Raw genomic sequence first — 16,299 nt, 5'->3', positions numbered from 1 at the left:
GCCTCAGGCAGCAGAGGCAGAGGCAGACGACGACGACTCCATCGTGCAGGTGGGCAAGAAGCGCAAGAAGGAGCGCTGGAGCAAGGAGGCGCGCCGCGCCAGCAAGAAGGCGCGTGCCGAGGAGGAGGCAGCGGGCGGCGAAGAGGGCGCTGCCGCAGCCTCGTCCTCCGCTGCTGCGTCCTCGTCTGAAGCGGCGCCGGCGCCGGCGTTCAGCTACGAGAACGTGCCGTCGATCCTCGATGCACCACAGCCCGTGCGTGCTGCGCCGGGCAACCGCAAGGAGAAGAAGAAGAAGAGGGACGGGGCAGCGGGCGGCAAGGAGAAGGGCGAGCGCAGTCTGGCGACGGTGTCGACGAGCCGCAAGCGCAGCGAGATCAGCGGCGGCGGCAAGAGCGCCAGCTTCCCGCGCTGAGGGGGAAGAGGCGTGGTAATCGATGCTTTAGTGATACAGCGAGAGCATGGACAGCGTGAACAGCGGTGAGAGACGAGGCGGGTCACCAGCGGGCGCCTGGCGCGCCACCGTACGCTTGCCGCACGAGGCCCTGCAGGCCAGCTCGGTCGCGAGCCGCCGCCGATGCCGAGTCGGCGCCCAACTCGCTACCATGCGGCAGTGCGGAGGCGTCGTCGCTGGCGTGCATGAAGGGGCCGCCGACGTCGAGCAGCTGCGTCTCTTCCGCTGTCGGAGGCGCTTGTGGCTCCGTCTCTTCGACGGCCTGCATTCGACTTGCGCCTCGCTGGCGGCTCCGCGCACCCAGGCCGCCGCCGGGTGTCGAGGCATTCGCCACACTGCGCGCGAAGGCTGACTCGTACAGCTGGCTTTTGGCCTGCAACGAGAAGGCGAGCGCATCGTTGCGCGCCGCCATGCCGGGCACGGAGATCGGCACACCGCCGACAGTGGGCCGTGCGCCTGCGATGCCGTTCCCTTGAGCTTGCGCTGCCACCGCCTCGCCGACACGCTCCAAGAATGCCGAGGCAGACGAGTCAGGCGGCGCTCGCCATTCGGGGTTCTCCAGCGCGAAGCCATAGAGCGACCGCTCCATGCGCGCCTCCATCTCTGCCGGTGTGCAGGCGTCAGCGGACATGAGGCATGGCGATGCGCGGCGCCACGTACTGGCGTCCTTCGTGGCAGAGAGCCGCTCCTCCGGCACGTTCGCTGAGGCGCCGAAACGCTGATTGCTGTTGCGAGCGAAGACAGCAAAGCTGCAGACGTAGCCGGTGCCGTCGACGTGCACCGTGAACTGTCGGCAAAGCCCATGTCAGCTCGGAGCAGGTATCACATGCCGCTGGCGCACTCACCTGCCGGAAGAAGTCGATGATCTCGGGCGCGCTGTTCGGCAGGCTGCGCCAGAGCACCCATGGCGTGATGAGCACGCTGAAGAGCTCCTGTACGAAGATGTAGATCTTGAGGCGGTACAGCTCCGAGAACTGCGCATGCACGTCTGCGCTGTGGAAGCGGCCGCGCCACTCGTCGGGACAGTAGTGCGTGTGCTCGACGACGGTGCTCATGATGACCTCGGGCTCGAAGACGAGGCGGTCGTCGGGCACCATGCCGCGCGCCACGGCCAGAATGGCGCCGAAGACTCCGATGTAGAAGAGGGTCGTGCGCTGATGCGAGATGTCAAAGTGCACGAAGAGGTCCGGGTCGATGATTGAGGCCACGACGAGCACGGCCATAAAGGACCCGGCAATGAAGGACACGAAGCTGTGCCGAGCCGTCAGCTGAGCCACTGACAACGAGGGCGCACGCCACACTCACCGCGCGACAATCGCAGTGCGCTCCTTGGGGAACTGGTCGATGTACTTGTGCGCAAACGGATAGCTGGCGTGGCAGCGCCGCGTAAAGAGATGCGGCAGCTCGTTGAACTCGCGGAACTTCCAGCGCGCCAGGCGCGTGTACTGGCGCCCGCCGATCTGCTTGGGGTCCTGGTGGTACACCTCAAAGTAGCGGAAGAAGGAGTACACCAGCACGGCGATGACGATGAACGGCGCAAAGAGGGCGTTGAGCAGCGCCATGAAGATGAAGCGCCGCTTCAGGCTGTGGTGTGCGTCAGCGTGCGTCAGCATTGCGCGCAGAGGCTCGGCAACTCACCCCTCGACGAGCTGCGCGCGATACCGCTCGTCCATGAACTGCTTGCGCACCTGTCCCCGCCGGTCAAATACAAAGCCGAGCAGGCAGAAGCTGAGGTTCCACTCCATCGTGCGCGTGAGCACGGGCGCGCGGTTGCGCATGCCCGGCAGCGGCACCGAGAGGTCGAGCAGGTCCTTGTTGAAGAGCGCGATGAGGTAGTTGGAGCGCCGCATGATGCGGTTTGCCACGCTGTGCGCGTCCAGAAGCGAGCGCTCGTGTGCGCCTGCACCGGCAGAGGAGATGGCTGTCGGGTGCGTGTCGCGCAAGTTGCGCAGGCGTGTCACGATCTGCGACCAGGGAATCGAGGCAATGTCCGCCTGCGAGGCCGCATCGAGAGGTCAGCGGCCGGCAGATGGAGTGTGTTGTGAGGGGCCACTCACGTCGGGCACCTCGAGCAGCTCCTCGTAGAACGCATGCATCGCCCGTAGCCGGCTGATGCCCGCACCGAACTGCACGACCTGCCACGCGTAGAGCATGCCGAGCAGCAGAAGCAGCAGCAGCGAGGCGCCGGAAGAGCTGCGAGCGAGACATCGCGATGAGAGCCGAGCCTCAATTGATCAACTAGTATAGCTCACCGCGCGACGCAATGCGGAATGACCGTCTCGCTCAGATTGCCGTCGTGGCGGATGAGCGAGTAGTCGATGCAGCGCGAGAGAAAAGTGGTGAAGCCCATGACAAAGGCTATGGTGCTGCGCTCGAAGTCAGCAACGATGTGCGTGTTCATAGAAGAGCCCAGCTGCTGCGACTCACAGCAGATTGAGAAGCCGGCTAAGGCCGATGGCGTAGATGCCCTTGCCGGTGTAGTACGCATACACCTGAGGCACGCGCGTCAGCCCGAGTTGCATTCGCTGCGCCGAACAGCAGCAGCCTCAGGACGGCGAGACATGGCGACACAGAGATGCACTACTGTCTCCACCGGTGGCCGAGGTCCACTATCGGACGATGCAGCAACGAGGCGCCGACAGCTGAAGATTGAGCCGTCACCCTCACGCCACAGACTGAGCCATCACCCTCGCGCTGCAGACTGGCCATCACCCTCACGCTGCTGCCCAGATGCTCCGCACTGCACGCACTTCGCTGAGAAAGGCATCGAGGTCCTCGACGTTAGCCCAGTCCCAGAGCGCCTTCTCCTTGCGCTGCATGCCGCGCACCGCCGCGCCGCGCCCTGCGCGCCCCGTGCCAGGCCCAAAGGCATCCTCGCGCGCGCGCGAGTCGACGGCGGCGATGCTGCGGGCGCGGCGGCGGATGCGCTCGAGCACGGAGCGCGGGCGGTGCGAGCCGCTGCGCGAGGAGCGCAGCGGGAAGGCGGCGCCCGACTCGGCGTCGGAGAGGAGCGAGGCGGAGGAGGACGACGACGACGAGGAGAGCGAGCGGCGCGGCGGCGCGGGCCGTGCCGAGGCGGCGAGCGCGCTGCGGCTGTCCTGAGCTTCTAACAGAGCGCTGTCGCTGTACGGCGCGCCATTGACGCCAGGCGAGGGCACGTCGCGGAAGGGCGAGTGCGGCAGGGCGGCGAGGGCACTGCGCGAGGCGTGCGGCGAGGCGGCGCCCTCGTCTGCGGCGCCGGCATCGGAGTGGGAGAGCGGATCGGGCTGGAAGGGATTGATGGAGGCCATGGCGGGCGGCGCGAGCGCCTGCTGCCGCGCAGGGTGCGGTGAGGCGGGGGTGAGGTGGGGGTGGAGAGGCAGGGGCCAGCGAGCGTGGAGTGCCGCGCGTGGAGGCCGCCGCACGCGGCAGCGCAGCCACACGCTCCCAGCCGCGATCCCACGCTCTGCGCTTGGCGCGCATCTCGCCTTTGCTTCTGCTCCCCATCCTCCGCTCCTTCTCTGCCTCGCTTCACTCCTGCCGCGCGGGCCACACGCCGCCGACCATGGCCATCAAGGCCTTTCTCATCTTCAACAACAAGTCGCAGATCCGCCTCGTCAGCATCTACGCGCCGCTCGCTGCGCCCGTGCAGACGGCCCTCGTGCGCCGCATCCAGGCGCGCGTCTTCAGCAGCGGCACCGACGGCACCGCGGCGGCGTCGTCGTCATCGCGAAGGCAGACGGGCACGGAGCTGCCGGACGCAGAGGCAGACAGCAATTTCCTCGACGCCTCGGACCTGGCACAGGTCTTTGAGCCGCGCGCAGAGGAGGACGAGGAGGCACAGGGGCGCAAGGAGGTGCTTGAGGAGGAGCGCGACGGGAGCGGCGACGGCGACGGCTGGCTGCTCGTCTGGCGCAACTACGCCACGCTCTACTTCGTCTGCGTCGTCGACGGCAGCGAGAGCCCGCTGGGCATTCTCGACTTGATACAGGTGCGTGCTTGCCGGGTGTCTGGCGAGGCTGCGACGGAGAGCCGAGGCGAGACGAAGAAGCTGGGCTTGTGCGCAAGCAGCGCGGGCTATGCTTGTGCAGCGTCAAAAGGGCTGGACCGCTTCTGCCTAGCAGTCTGGGCGCAGACGGCATCGGGGCAGGTGCTGGCCACACACGCCTCCAGACCCGCAGCACAGACTTCGCACGCCGCTCCTGGCTGACCCGCTTCTGACGTGCGCTCCTCCCACCCTCACGCAGGTCTTCGTCGAGGCGCTGGACCAGTGCTTCGAGAACGTGTGCGAGCTGGACCTCATCTTCCACTTCGACGAGGTGAGTCTCTGCTCTCCGCCGCCCACCTCCGCGCATTCGCTGACCTCAGGGCACACTGCGCAGGTGCACGCGATCCTCTCCGAAGTGCTGCAAGGCGGGCTGGTGCTCGAGACGTCGCTGCCCGCCATCTGCGCCGCCGCGTCGGCGTCGGCAAAGGCGCGCAAGAAGTCGGCCGCGGCGGGCAGTGTGGCCGCCGCGCTGCCCGGGCTCGCCGACTGGGTGGCGCCGGCTGGCGCTGCCGCAGGCGCATGGGGCGAGGGCTGGCGTAGGGAACTGGGGCGCTTCACAGGGAGGTAGCAATGGCAAAGAAGGAACGTCACGCACACAGAAGCAGACTGAGTCGAGATCGCAACGCGAGGCTACTGCAGAGGATTTCCATTTCTCCCCGGCCCCCACCGCTCAGCCGGCCTCCTCGCCCTGCGGATACGGCGACCACCGCTTCGCCACTTGCACGTTATATGACTGTGTGGCGCGAGTCGTCAGTTCCGGCGCCTCTGAGCTGCGCTAGACACGGGGGCAACTCACCTTGCCTCGGATCGCCCAGCAGCCCCAGTTTGCCTTGACGGCCACTGTGCAGGAGCGGCGAGAGTGAGCACACACAGACCGACGCGGCTATGGGACCGCAGCCGCAGCACGCAGCCCAGCACTGCTTACCTCGCGGGTCGAAGTCGGCTGCGCAGGACGGCACGTCAGCGGGCCGGACAGATCGCACAGAGCAGAAGCAACTCACCGACGGCCCACTGTTGGCTGGCAAAGACGTTCTCGCCGGGCGTCACCAGCCACTCAAACTCGCCCATCACACCTTCGAGGCTCTCAAACGCCAGCACGTCGCGCTCGACGTCGGCGGGGCTGAAGCCCGTGACGACGAGGGGGCACTTTGTGCTCAGGATCTGCCCAATGGCCGTGGCCCACTCGGCCTGCGCCTGCACGACGGGCGCACTGACGATGCTCGTGAAGCCGGCGTCGGAGGGGATGGCGGGCGCCGGCTCGGCCGACGGCACCTCGCCGCCGGCGGGCGCCGGCGTGCCGGGCGCAGCCATGAAGGGCTCCTGCGCTGCCTTGGGCTCCGGCTCCTCGCCGCTGCGTGCGTTGTACGTCTCGCGCGCCGCCGCCATGCGCTTGGCGTCGGCGGAGTCCTCAGCGCGGGCGCGCTGAGCCTCCTGCGCCGCCAGCTGCGAGGGGAAGCCGAACCCGGGCGAGAAGGCAAAGAAGACGTCGGTGTAGGGGTCGAACGGCTCCATCTGCGCATGCACGGCCTCGTACGGCGCCTGGATCGTCGTGATCGTCACGCCCTCCGAGACAACAATGCTGGCGGCCGGCACGCCGTAGTTGGCCTTGCGCGTGCGCGAGCCGAGCGACGAGGGCGCAGCCGTCGGCAGCGTCACCTCGGGCCCGATCATGTAGATGTGAAAGGCGACGCCGGGAAAGTTGTAGCGCAGCTGGTCCCACACGGACGGCGGCAGCGTCGACTCTGCCCGTGCGCCGACGACGAAGAGGCGGATCACGTCGAGCGACGGCTTGTCGCCTATTCTCGGGTGCAGTGTCTGCCGCAATGCTGCACCGACCGCGTCAGCCGCTGCTCTATCTCCTGCCCGCCCTACTGCTGCTGCTGCGGCTCACCAAGCATGCTTCGCAAGCCTTCATGCGTCAGGCGCTGGCTCCGGCGTGTCAGGAACGAGTTCTCGTGCAGCACGCCGGCGACGGTGATGGGAAAAGTGAGCAGGCGCGAGACGTGGCGCCGCGAGCGCTCCGTCTCGATCGAGGCGTGGTTGCGCGTGTAGAAGTACACGTCCCACGACGAAAAGTTGAGCGACTCCTCGAAGCCCTGTGGGCCTGCGCACAGAGGTGTGAGTAGAGCGCAGCCGGGGCGGTGCCAAGGACAATGGCAGCCCATGCAGCTGCTCCCCTACACTGCGCTGTGCGCCTGCCGCGCTCGTCGCCGTGCGCCGCCCTTTCCAGCCGCTGCGCTGCACCACTCACCCGGCAGGCGGAACTCGCTCATCTCGCGCCCGCTGCGCAGGTCGTGCTCGTCCTCGTTGCTCTCGCGCAGGCGGCCCCAGTACTTTGCCTTTTCCGTGTCGGCCTCCCACTCGGCATGCCCGGCGTGCGTGGGCCAGCCGGCGACGGGGCAGTCGTAGGCGACGAGGCGGCGCTTGCCCTGTGTGAGCGAGTAGGGGCAGGGTGCGAGCGACTTGATGCGGCTGGCACGCTGCCGCAGCGCGGGGATGGGCGACGTGGAGAGCGGGTGGAAGAGGTCGTCCTGCGCCAGGAGCGGTGCGGGCTTGGGCGACGCCGCGGCCGGCTTGCGGAACCAGGAGAAGAGCGTGCGCCGGCTGCTCGGCGGCACGGCGACGGCCGAGCGGCACGCGCACGGCGCGCTGGGCAGCAGGCGCGACGAGGTGAGGAGCAGCATGGCCGGCTGCAGCGTGGCCGGGAGCGGGCGGGAGAGAGAGCGATGCTGGCGGAGAGAAGGAAGCCGCGCCGGCCCCGGCGTCGCCTTCGCGGTGGAGGCAGACCCGGCCACCGCTCGTCAGCAGGCGCGCGCACGTGACGCCCGCGCGGGGCACGTCACCTCGGCCTTGCCTCAGCTCGCCCTCCCGCCACGCTGCGCCCTCTCCACCACCACCGCACAACCGCCGCCATGTCCTTCCTCCGTGCTTCCTTCGTACGTCGCACGCCCTGCTCTGCCGCAACGCACACTTACCTGCTGCACAGCGCGGCCTGCCGCGCCCCACGCCCGCGTCGGCGCGGCATCTGCATGCCTCGGCCGTGCGCCTCGCCCTCTCGGCCGCCGAGCGCCAGCGCATCGACGACGCCGTGCACGGCGCGCCCGTCGTCGTCTTCATGAAGGGCACGCCTGAGCTGCCCATGTGCGGCTTCAGCCGCGCCGTCGTGCAGATCCTGCAGGTGCAGGGCGTGCGTCCCGAGGCGCTCAAGTGCGTGCAGTGCGGCCGTGGAGGCAAGAGGCGCCCAGTGCTAACGGGCGCGTGTGCAGGACGTACAACGTGCTCGAGGACTCGTCGCTGCGGGAGGGCATCAAGGAGTACTCAGCCTGGTGCGTAGCCCTCCTCGCGCCTCACCATTGCAATCTCTCACGCCCTGCCGCAGGCCCACGATCCCGCAGCTCTACGTCAAGGGCGACTTCCAGGGCGGCGCCGACCTTGCGCTCAGCCGTGCGTGGCCTCGGCGGTGCGGCCAGCGGCGCACCTCGCTGATGCCGGCTTCTACCTGCAGTGCACCAGTCTGGCGAGCTCGAGGAGATCCTCACCAAGGCCGGCGTCGTCGAGCCGGCGCCGCAAGCCAAGGCCTAAGCTGGAACGGGGGACGGTGGAGGGCATGCCTCAATGGCACACGTACTTGCCAGCTGGGCGTGTGGGTATGGCACGGCTCCGTCTGCAGGTGAGGATTGCTTGGCCAGGGTGCAGTGCTGAGCAAGAGGAGCTGGTAGGGTCACGTTGTGCGGGTGGTGCCGCTCGCTGCCACAGCACAGGCCCTTGGAGGCACCAGGAGGCAGCAGCAGCGAAGAGAGCAACGGCGCCGTCCCACCAGCTCCAAACGGTGGCGCTCGCTGGCGTGGCACAGATGAACGCAGAAGGATGGTATAGCAGGTGCTGCGCGCTGCCGAAGGCGCGGTGCTCATGGGACATGTGGCAAGGCAGGAGAAGGGAGTGTGGGTTGTGTGAAGGTGTGCTTGGGGCAACGAGAGTGGGGGAGGCCAGCATGGAGACACTTGCTGGAGTATCGCAGGTATCTTTCGAGGCGGCGGCGCAGGCGGACTGGCGGCTCGCATGAGGAGGCATGTTCCGGGATGGCGCATGGCAGCGCGCGGCGTCTACTTGTCGCTGCCCTTGTCCACCTTCTCTGCGCCGCCGCGGCCGCGCCAGATGCCGTCGTCGTCGACGCGCCCATAGAGACCGGTGGACTGGTTGCGACGCAGGCCCTCGTTCCACTCGCGCACCACCTGCTGCGAGTCGAGCATGACGTTGATCTCCTGCGAGTGGTACCAGCTGTGGAGCGTGGGTGCGTCAGAAGCGGAGGACGGCAAGCGAGGGGTACTGAAACGCACGATTGCGTGTCCTGGTTGCCGCTGCCGATGATGGCGACCTGGTCGTCGAACTGTGCATATTTGACGTGGCTGAGAGCAGGATCAGCATGCAGCGTGTGTGCGCCTGGACACGCGAGACACGCACCAGTTGCGCTGCTTGCGCACAGCGTTGAGCGGCCGCGTCATGTCCTTGCCAGTGTACCCTGCAAGCCAGGAGATGAGCAAAGGACGCAGCAGGAGAGCCGCGAGGCACTTACAGTACACCTCGAGGAACTTTTCGCTGCCCTTGCCCTCGCGGCGCAGCTGGCGGTAGAGGCGCGTGACGACCTGCTCGTTGGTGCCGCCCTGGAACGGCATGCTCTCGCTCTTGTCGTTGAAGCCGAGGCCGAGCCAGAGCTCGACGCGCACGCCGCGCCGGCACGCATGCAGCACGGCGTGCCGGATGGGCGTGGCGTTGAGCGTGGGGCTCTGCACAAAGACGTGCCGGCGCGCGTAGCGGAAGCCGGCCAGCCAGGCGGCGTCCTGCGCATTGCGGATGTCCGAGTGGCCGGGAGTGCCGTGCGGCCGACGGTTGACGAGCGCCATGGGCACGGGTGCGTGTGGCGCGTGGAAGATGAACGGGTTGAAGTCGAGGATGTCGGCCTTGGGCGCGGCGCCCGAGCTGGCCGAGGAAGACGCCTCGCCCTCGGCTGCCTTGGCCTGCGCGGCAATGGCAGCAGCGGCGGCGCTCGAGGCGCTCGTGCTGCTGCCGCCGCCCTCGCCCGCCTGCATCGCCGCCAGCTGCTCGGCCGTGATCTCGCCCTTGACCTGCGAGAGATTGGCAAAGTCGAGCGACTTGGTGATGGCGGCGAGGCGCTCCGAGGCCGAGGTGCGCGAGGCCATCGAGAGCGTGCGCGCATGCTTGCGGCGGTAGGCCGACGAGCCGGGCGCGCCCTGTTCTGCTGCCTCGCTGGCTGTGTCGTCCTCGATCGGCGTCTCGTCCGGCGCCACATCGCCGTTCACCTGCAGCAGCGGCGCGGCAGGCCGAGGCGCCGAGACCTCGCGCTCCAGCGCATAGGAGTCGAGCTGCAGGCGCGCAGGCTCCTGCTCGTCGTCCGCCACGCCCTCGCCCTTGTCCAGCTTCTCGCCGAGCTTCGTGCTGGCGAAGCTCGGACTCGCGTGTGCCTTCTCGTTGTCGTCGTCGCGCGCCGGCATGACAAACGTCTCGGCATCGCCCGTGCCCGGCTCCTCGCTGACGGCATGTGGCACGTCGATGCCGCGCGCGTTGGCATCCTTGGCCTGGCCACGCGCAGCGCGGCTCTTGCGCGCGTCTTCCGCCACGTTGCGCGAGGACGATGGACCAAGACCAAAGGCATCGAGAGCGCCCTCAGTCCACAGCGAGGGCTTGATGCCCTCCTTCTTCATCATAGCCTCCACCACCTCGGCAAAGCCGCGGCGCGGGCCGAGCGACGGCGAGGCGGGCGGCGAGTGGCCAGTAGGCGCAGCATTCGGCGCGCTGCCGCGGCGCTCGGACGCAATCGTCGGGCTGTGACCGCTGCTGCCGCCGAGATGCGGCAGGTTGAGGTGTGCAAAGCGCTCGCCGAGCACCTTTTGTGCCCACAGCTGGCCCGCACGCCGTGTTGCGCGGTCCTGCTCGGCCGTGCTGTGCTCCGTGGTGCCGTCGGGTGTTGGCAGCGACGGCATGCCGCCCGTCGGGACAGCAGGGGCCGAAGCAGGCCCGTCGGCATGTGCGCCAGCGGCGGGAATGCTGAGCGCCGGCGGCGGCTGGATCGCGCCCTCGCTGCGGCGGCTCATGGCGCCATCGACGAGCAAGGCAAAGCTGGAGCGGCGAGCCGACGAGGCCTCGGGCAAGCCCTCGCTCTCCTCATCCTCCTCCTGCAGGCGTGCGCGCGCCGCTTGCGCCATCTCCTGCAGCTTGGCGCCAGTGAGCACGGGCAGCCTCGAGGCGCCGCCGTCGCCGCCGTCGCTGAACGCCTCGGCGCTCGGCTCCTTTGGCGCCGGCGAGCCGAGGCACGGCAGCGGCGGGTTGAGGCGGTTGCCCCATGAGATCAGCGCGTGGTCGTAGACGGAGTTGACAATGTCGCCCTCGAGACGCGTGCAGCCCTCGATGTTGGGCCGGTCCTGGATGTTGTTGCTGTTCACCAGCGCCACCTGCCGGTCCACAAGCAGCAGCTTGGCGTGGAACGTGCCCATGAGCGGCCGGTGGTAGTTGCTGTCGCGCGTGTCAGCAGCAGGCTGAGATGCTGCATCGCGGCACTCACAGAATCTCGACGTGGATATTCGGCACGTCCTGCTCCTCTGGCAGGCCGTTGGTCTTCCACATGCCGGGCGGCACGGGCTTGCGCAGGCGGAAGAGATCGGCGAGCGTCTGCGGGCCGCGGTCCCACATGATCTTGACGATGATGCGCTCCTCGATGCTCGGCTTGCCCAGCTGGCGGCCCTCCTTGCGCGCCGCCTCGGCGAGCCGCTCGCCCTGCCGCCGGTCGAGCTCGCGCAGCGCATCGGCGATGCGGTCGACGTTCTTGCCGCCCTGCCAGTAGTTGGTCAGCAGCACCACCTCACGGCGCGCCGAGACGATGCAGTCGTAGTAGTGGCCGATGATGTCGGGCCCGGTGCTGAAGATGGAGAAGGGCACGATGCCCGTCGTGGCAAGCAGCGGCGGCGAGACAACGCCGGACATGGGGTTGCGCGGCAGCGGCAGCAGCGCGTCGGCGAGGATCTGCGGCAGCCAGGGTCAGCGGCAGGACCAGCGCTTGAGCCTCGGAAACTGCAGCACAGACGCATCGCAGCACGAGCAGCACACGCACCATCAGATACAGGCGGCTCGGCCCGCCCTCGCTCTCGGCCTTGTAGCCGAAGCGCTGGCGCACGCGCTCCAGCTCCTCGTCCTCGGGCTCTGTGTTGCCCGGGTGCACGGCGCCCTTGTGCCAGTTCCACCCCTTGCCGCGCCCCTCCTCGAGCTGCTCCTTGATGCGGAAGCGCAGGATGCCGCGCCGCCACGCCGCCGGCGAGGGAAAGAGGCGCTCGGCGGCGACGCTGGGCGGCAGCGTCGGGTCGGCGGCGAGGGCCGAGGTGATGGTGGCGTGTGCGGCCGACGTGCGGTTGCCCGACGCCCCCGACGCGGCACCGGCGTCGGCGCGCGTCGCCTTGGTGGCCTTGGACGTGAGCATCGCAGGGGCCCGGAGCGCTGGTGCGGGGTGTGGAGCCGGCCTGCCGCAGTGCGGCGCGCGAGCCTACGTGGAGGTGTGCGCGGGCCAGACGGGTGCGAGTCGCAGTGCGCCGCAGATGCTGGCAGTCGGCCGTGCTGCGAGGGTGCTGCGAAGATGTTGGAGGTGTGTGGGTGAGCGAGAGAGAGGGGCAGCGGCCGGCGGCGAGAAGCATCGAGCGGAGGGCAGCGAGCAGGGGAGCGCCGGCGGGTCGCGGCACGGCCGGCCGGCTGCTCTGCCTCTGGCGCGCACCCTCACCGCACCGCCGCATCAGGCCTCGCGCCGCTGAGGGGCGCGCCCGCTGCCGCGCGCACGCCCTCTCCGCCGCCGTGCCGTGCCGCTGCCGCTGCCGCTGCTCCGCGCGAGCTGCGCGTCATGGTGCCGCCACGCCCCGGGCGCACCGCTCCCGCCCGTTTCTCAGGTCGCCGAAGGGCGCTCGTCGCAGCGCAAGCTGCAGGAAGGTGTGGCTTGCCCAGCGAGGTCCTAGCGCGCACGCTGCCCCTTGCGCGTTTTGCAAGAGCACGCAGGAGGCGCAGACGAGGGCTCGCGGCAGCGTGCAAGGTCTGGCGTGGATGCTTGGCGCTCGGCTGGGCATCCTGCCATGCCACGTTCGCGCGCACCGGCGCGCCCGCGAGGGCCATCGGGCGTCGTCTAGCGTCTCCTGCGGCTGCAAAAGTCGCCGGCTCGGTGCACAGACCCGGCTTCGCGCGTCACTGGCGAAGACAGCCGCCAGCTGCGCCCGTACCAGTCGAGTCGATCAGAGAGTGCCGTCGCGCAGCGTCGTGAGGAGCTGCAAGAGCAGGCGAGCAAGCCGGCGGGAGCTGGGCGCGCACCGCCGCAGGAGCTTGCCAGCCATCTCCTCACTCGATCACGTGTGCAGATCCTAGCAGACACGCACCTGTACAAGACGCTGCCTCTCACATGTGAAGGAAGGTCTGACGGTCCAGAGGAATGCTCCTCGCCAGCGGCGCGAGAGGCCGCCGGCGGCGGGCGGTGCAGATCCGCGGAGCTGCGCGCGGCGCGGATGCGGGGAAGCGCACGGCAGCGGCGGCCGAGCCGAGCCGGAGCCGACGACGACGAGACGCACGGCCCGATGCTGGCGACGGCGCCCTTCATCCCGACCACCACGCCGTGCGCATACAAGAGCTCACGCCCTCGCAGCGAGCAGCACACGGCAAACGCAAGTCCCACCCACACGCCGCACACATCATGGCCCTCTCCGCCAACCCGCGCGACCTCGTCAACCTGCGCAAGCAGCTGGCATTCTAGTGCGTCTCTCACCCATCCGCACAGCCCGGCAGCCACCACTGACGCCTCCGCGCAGCGGCGCCTACCACACCAATCCCGTCAACGTCGGCATCCACATCGTCGGCGTGCCCACGATCATCTTTGGCGCGCAGGTCATGCTGGCGTCGCGCGGGCCGCTCGAGGTGCCCGCCTGGCTGGCGCCCGTGCTGGACAGCCTCCAGGCTCACGCTCCCGCGGCGCTGGCCAAGTACGCCCACTTCGACGCCGCAGCCGTCTTTGCGAGCGCGTACTGGGTGTACTACTTCCTGCTCGACAGTGTCGCGGCGGTGCGTCGCCCGCCCTCCTCCCGCTGCTCTTGCGCTGACGCCTGCGATGGCACAGACGGCCCTGCTGCCGCTCTGGGCCGGCCTGTACTTTGGCGCACAGTACCTGCTGGCCGAGCACGCCCACGTGGCTCTCAAGTACGGTCTCTACGCCTTTGCCGCCGGCTGGATCAGCCAGTTCTACGGACACGGCGTGCACGAGGGCCGCGCGCCGGCGGTGAGTGGCACGCGCGAGCGGGGCACGGCTGGAGGACGCAAAGATGTGGAGCGAGGCGTGCCGAGCAATCGGTGGGCAGGGCAGAGCTGGACGCTGCAGCAGAGCGGGCCAGGCAGCCCTTGGGACTACGCACGGATGCAGACACTGACGCTGCCTGGTCTGCGCTTCGCAGCTGCTCGACAACCTGCTCGGCGCCGTCGTCCTAGCGCCCTTCTTCGTCTGGTTGGAGGGTGAGTTCGCCTAGCTTTCCGCCCCCTTTATGCGCTCTCGCCATGGACACTCATGCGCTCTGTTCGTCCGCCAGTCATCTTCCACCTCGGCTACCGCCCCGAGCTGCAGAAGCACCTCAAGAATGACGTTGGCAAGCTCGTGCATGAGTTCCGCAAGGAGAAGGCCAGCAAGCAGCGCAGCGTGAAGGCGCAGTGATGTGTCCTCGCCTGCTCTCTGGCCTCACAGCTGCTTTATTTCCCAAGTCTGCACAGCCGCTGCCCTTTGCACCGCAGCGGCTTGTTCCACCGTCTGAGCCTTCTCCCTTGCTTCCCGCGCTCAGTCACCACACGCTACCTTACTTCCAGCTGCCAACGTATACCTTTGCCACGCCATGCGGAGCCGTCGCGACCATCAGTGGCCTAGCCTGACTGGCAGCAGCACGGGACACGGAGGCGTGACGCCTCGGCCCGACATCAGCACTGACAGGCTGGTGGCGTGGCAAAGCAGGCATAGCATAGCATCGAGTCTGGCCAGCAGCATCACACGTCGTCCACGCCTCACGAGTCGAAGGTGAAGACCGTCTTGAGACACTTGTGGCGGTCATCCTTCGCGTCAGCAACACTGCATGCGGCAGAAGGGCAGGCAGCACGACGCACCTTCTGCTTCTCGAACAGCTCGTAGTACTTGGGCGCCTCGTCGACAGAGACGGTGTTCTGCACGAACGACTCGAAGCTGATGCGCGTGTCAGCACGGCACAGGAGCGGCAGGGGATGCTGCTGCAGACTCAGACTCACAGCTGGGCATTCTGCACGAGCAGCTTGAGCGCCTCGGGGAAGAGGGCGCGCACGGGGCAGCGGCCGAACTGAAAGCGCAGGTTCTGGCGAGTAGAGCTGTTCAGCCTTCGTGCGTTGTCTGCAGCACCGAGCGAGTCTCACCTTGTTGTACAGGTCCAGGCCCTTCATGTTGACGTCGTGCGTGTGGATGCCGCAGCTCGACACGACGCCCCACGGCCGGACGATCTGCATGCCTAGGTGCAGCGCCGCCTCGACACCGACAACCTCAAGCGCCACGTCGGCGCCACGCCCGTCCGTGGCCTTCTTGAGCGCGCCAATCGTGTCGTCGTCGTGCAGGTGCAGCGCCGTGGCGCCGTGCTTGCGCGCCTGCTCCAGGCGCTCGGGCACAGAGTCGATGGCAAACACGTTCTTGAAGAAGTACTTGGCCGCCGTGACGGCACAGAGACCGACGGGGCCGCAGCCAATAACGACGGCCGTGGCGTCCTGCCCGGCGAGAGCCGTCAGACGGCTGCTTCGTGCAGCACACGGCGTCGCCACTCACCTTGCGCTCCGCCTCGTTGAGCATCTTCCACGCGTTCTGCGCCACGAAGAAGCCCGTCGGGAAGATCTGATGTCGCACTCGTCAGCCCCGGCTCCTCCCGTAAGGCACGGCCGCACACGCACGTCGGCCATGAGGATGAGCACCTCGGGCGAGATCTCCTTGGGCGCCGGGAAGAGCGTCGTGTCGGCGAGCGGCACGAGGGCATACTCGCTCTGCACGCCGTCGAGCGCCACGGAGCCGTACACGCGCGACTGCACGCAGCGTGACGTCTCCTCACGCGTGCTGCAAGCGACGGGTCTCAGCTGCGGCGGCGAGGGACAAGGGCCAAGATGGGTGAGACGCACCAGTAGAAGCAGTCGCCGCTGGTGGCCAAGAGAGGCGTCAGCAGAGGAAGCGCAGCAACGCGTCACGGTGAGACGCACCAGTTGACCGTGAAGGGCGAGACGACGAGGTCGCCCTGCTTGAACTTGCTCACGCCCTCGCCCACCTCGTGGATGGTGCCTGTCATCTCGTGGCCGAGCACGAAGTCATAGTGCGGCACAGGCTGGCTGCGAGAGAGGCGCGTGAGCCGCGGCGGGTAGAGTCTGTGTGGCAGAGCCACTCACTGGCCGCGGTCTGCAGACATTCACGAGAGCAGCAAGAGTGAGCCAGCATGCACCACAGCACAGACGCAGCACGCACAGATGTGCAGGTCGCTGCGGGTGCAGCAGCATCAGCACGCAGTCGCCTGCCAAGCGCCGCTGCGACGCACCTGCCACAGAGCGCAGCGGCCTTGACCTTGACGACGACCTCGCCCTTGCCTGCCTTGGGGATGGGCCGCTCCTCGACGACGACCTGCCGAGCGTGTCAGAGCGCGGCCGGCGTGGGGGCAGGCGCAGCGCTGCCTCACCTTGAAGGGCTCCTTGATGACGACGGCGCGCATGGTGAATGTGAGATGCTGCTGCGGGTGATGGTGGAGCGGAGCAG

The 16,299-nt window shown here is 68.3% G+C and overlaps 8 protein-coding genes across 8 annotated transcripts; 3 read left to right on the top strand and 5 right to left on the bottom strand.

Moving 5' to 3' along the window:
* Window positions 1–419: 419 nt before the first annotated feature.
* Window positions 420–3,795, bottom strand: FA09DRAFT_329817 (APG9-domain-containing protein). Its single transcript, XM_025742341.1, has 9 exons — window positions 3,202–3,795; window positions 2,879–2,943; window positions 2,704–2,817; window positions 2,509–2,644; window positions 2,090–2,445; window positions 1,757–2,035; window positions 1,297–1,702; window positions 1,112–1,238; window positions 420–1,054 (listed from the first exon to the last, which is right to left on the bottom strand). Exons 1-9 carry the CDS (start codon window positions 3,739–3,741, stop codon window positions 495–497), a joined length of 2,583 nt encoding a protein of 860 aa, XP_025598478.1. The 5' UTR covers window positions 3,742–3,795; the 3' UTR covers window positions 420–494.
* A 145-nt stretch (window positions 3,796–3,940) lies between these two features.
* Window positions 3,941–5,081, top strand: FA09DRAFT_329816 (clathrin adaptor, sigma subunit/coatomer, zeta subunit). The gene is made up of 3 exons (XM_025742340.1): window positions 3,941–4,421; window positions 4,678–4,749; window positions 4,813–5,081. Exons 1-3 carry the CDS (start codon window positions 3,996–3,998, stop codon window positions 5,044–5,046), a joined length of 732 nt encoding a protein of 243 aa, XP_025598477.1. The 5' UTR covers window positions 3,941–3,995; the 3' UTR covers window positions 5,047–5,081.
* Window positions 5,082–5,141: 60 nt separating this feature from the next.
* Window positions 5,142–7,208, bottom strand: FA09DRAFT_329815 (hypothetical protein). Its single transcript, XM_025742339.1, has 6 exons — window positions 6,730–7,208; window positions 6,370–6,582; window positions 5,480–6,304; window positions 5,404–5,421; window positions 5,275–5,318; window positions 5,142–5,211 (listed from the first exon to the last, which is right to left on the bottom strand). Exons 1-6 carry the CDS (start codon window positions 7,160–7,162, stop codon window positions 5,149–5,151), a joined length of 1,596 nt encoding a protein of 531 aa, XP_025598476.1. The 5' UTR covers window positions 7,163–7,208; the 3' UTR covers window positions 5,142–5,148.
* Window positions 7,209–7,390: 182 nt separating this feature from the next.
* FA09DRAFT_360478 (glutaredoxin) lies at window positions 7,391–8,411 on the top strand (the record flags this gene model as incomplete). Its single annotated transcript, XM_025745239.1, has 5 exons — window positions 7,391–7,414; window positions 7,465–7,685; window positions 7,745–7,804; window positions 7,858–7,922; window positions 7,984–8,411. The coding sequence occupies 5 exons, from the start codon at window positions 7,391–7,393 to the stop codon at window positions 8,058–8,060; spliced, it is 447 nt and encodes a 148-aa protein (XP_025598475.1). The 3' UTR covers window positions 8,061–8,411.
* On the bottom strand, window positions 8,333–12,127 carry FA09DRAFT_329813 (hypothetical protein). The gene is made up of 6 exons (XM_025742338.1): window positions 11,602–12,127; window positions 11,056–11,513; window positions 9,052–11,006; window positions 8,940–8,997; window positions 8,816–8,884; window positions 8,333–8,756 (listed from the first exon to the last, which is right to left on the bottom strand). Exons 1-6 carry the CDS (start codon window positions 11,962–11,964, stop codon window positions 8,582–8,584), a joined length of 3,078 nt encoding a protein of 1,025 aa, XP_025598474.1. The 5' UTR covers window positions 11,965–12,127; the 3' UTR covers window positions 8,333–8,581.
* Window positions 12,128–12,569: 442 nt separating this feature from the next.
* FA09DRAFT_20711 (hypothetical protein) lies at window positions 12,570–13,304 on the bottom strand. The gene has a single exon (XM_025739471.1). It carries the CDS (start codon window positions 13,114–13,116, stop codon window positions 12,652–12,654), a length of 465 nt encoding a protein of 154 aa, XP_025598473.1. The 5' UTR covers window positions 13,117–13,304; the 3' UTR covers window positions 12,570–12,651.
* On the top strand, window positions 13,210–14,214 carry FA09DRAFT_360476 (DUF962-domain-containing protein; the record flags this gene model as incomplete). Its single annotated transcript, XM_025745238.1, has 5 exons — window positions 13,210–13,268; window positions 13,325–13,574; window positions 13,630–13,788; window positions 13,961–14,018; window positions 14,093–14,214. The coding sequence occupies 5 exons, from the start codon at window positions 13,210–13,212 to the stop codon at window positions 14,212–14,214; spliced, it is 648 nt and encodes a 215-aa protein (XP_025598472.1).
* Window positions 14,153–16,258, bottom strand: FA09DRAFT_307972 (GroES-like protein; the record flags this gene model as incomplete). Its single annotated transcript, XM_025740570.1, has 12 exons — window positions 14,153–14,588; window positions 14,655–14,730; window positions 14,793–14,875; window positions 14,934–15,275; window positions 15,334–15,399; window positions 15,456–15,615; window positions 15,678–15,695; window positions 15,756–15,881; window positions 15,939–15,948; window positions 16,015–16,028; window positions 16,085–16,167; window positions 16,223–16,258. 12 exons carry the CDS (start codon window positions 16,253–16,255, stop codon window positions 14,556–14,558), a joined length of 1,044 nt encoding a protein of 347 aa, XP_025598471.1. The 3' UTR covers window positions 14,153–14,555.
* Between the last annotated feature and the right edge of the window lie 41 nt (window positions 16,259–16,299).

The sequence above is a fragment of the Tilletiopsis washingtonensis genome (assembly GCF_003144115.1).
Source record: "Tilletiopsis washingtonensis strain MCA 4186 unplaced genomic scaffold FA09scaffold_10, whole genome shotgun sequence".
Classification (NCBI taxonomy): domain Eukaryota; kingdom Fungi; phylum Basidiomycota; class Exobasidiomycetes; order Entylomatales; genus Tilletiopsis; species Tilletiopsis washingtonensis.
This window is presented reverse-complemented; position numbering and strand designations above follow the sequence as displayed.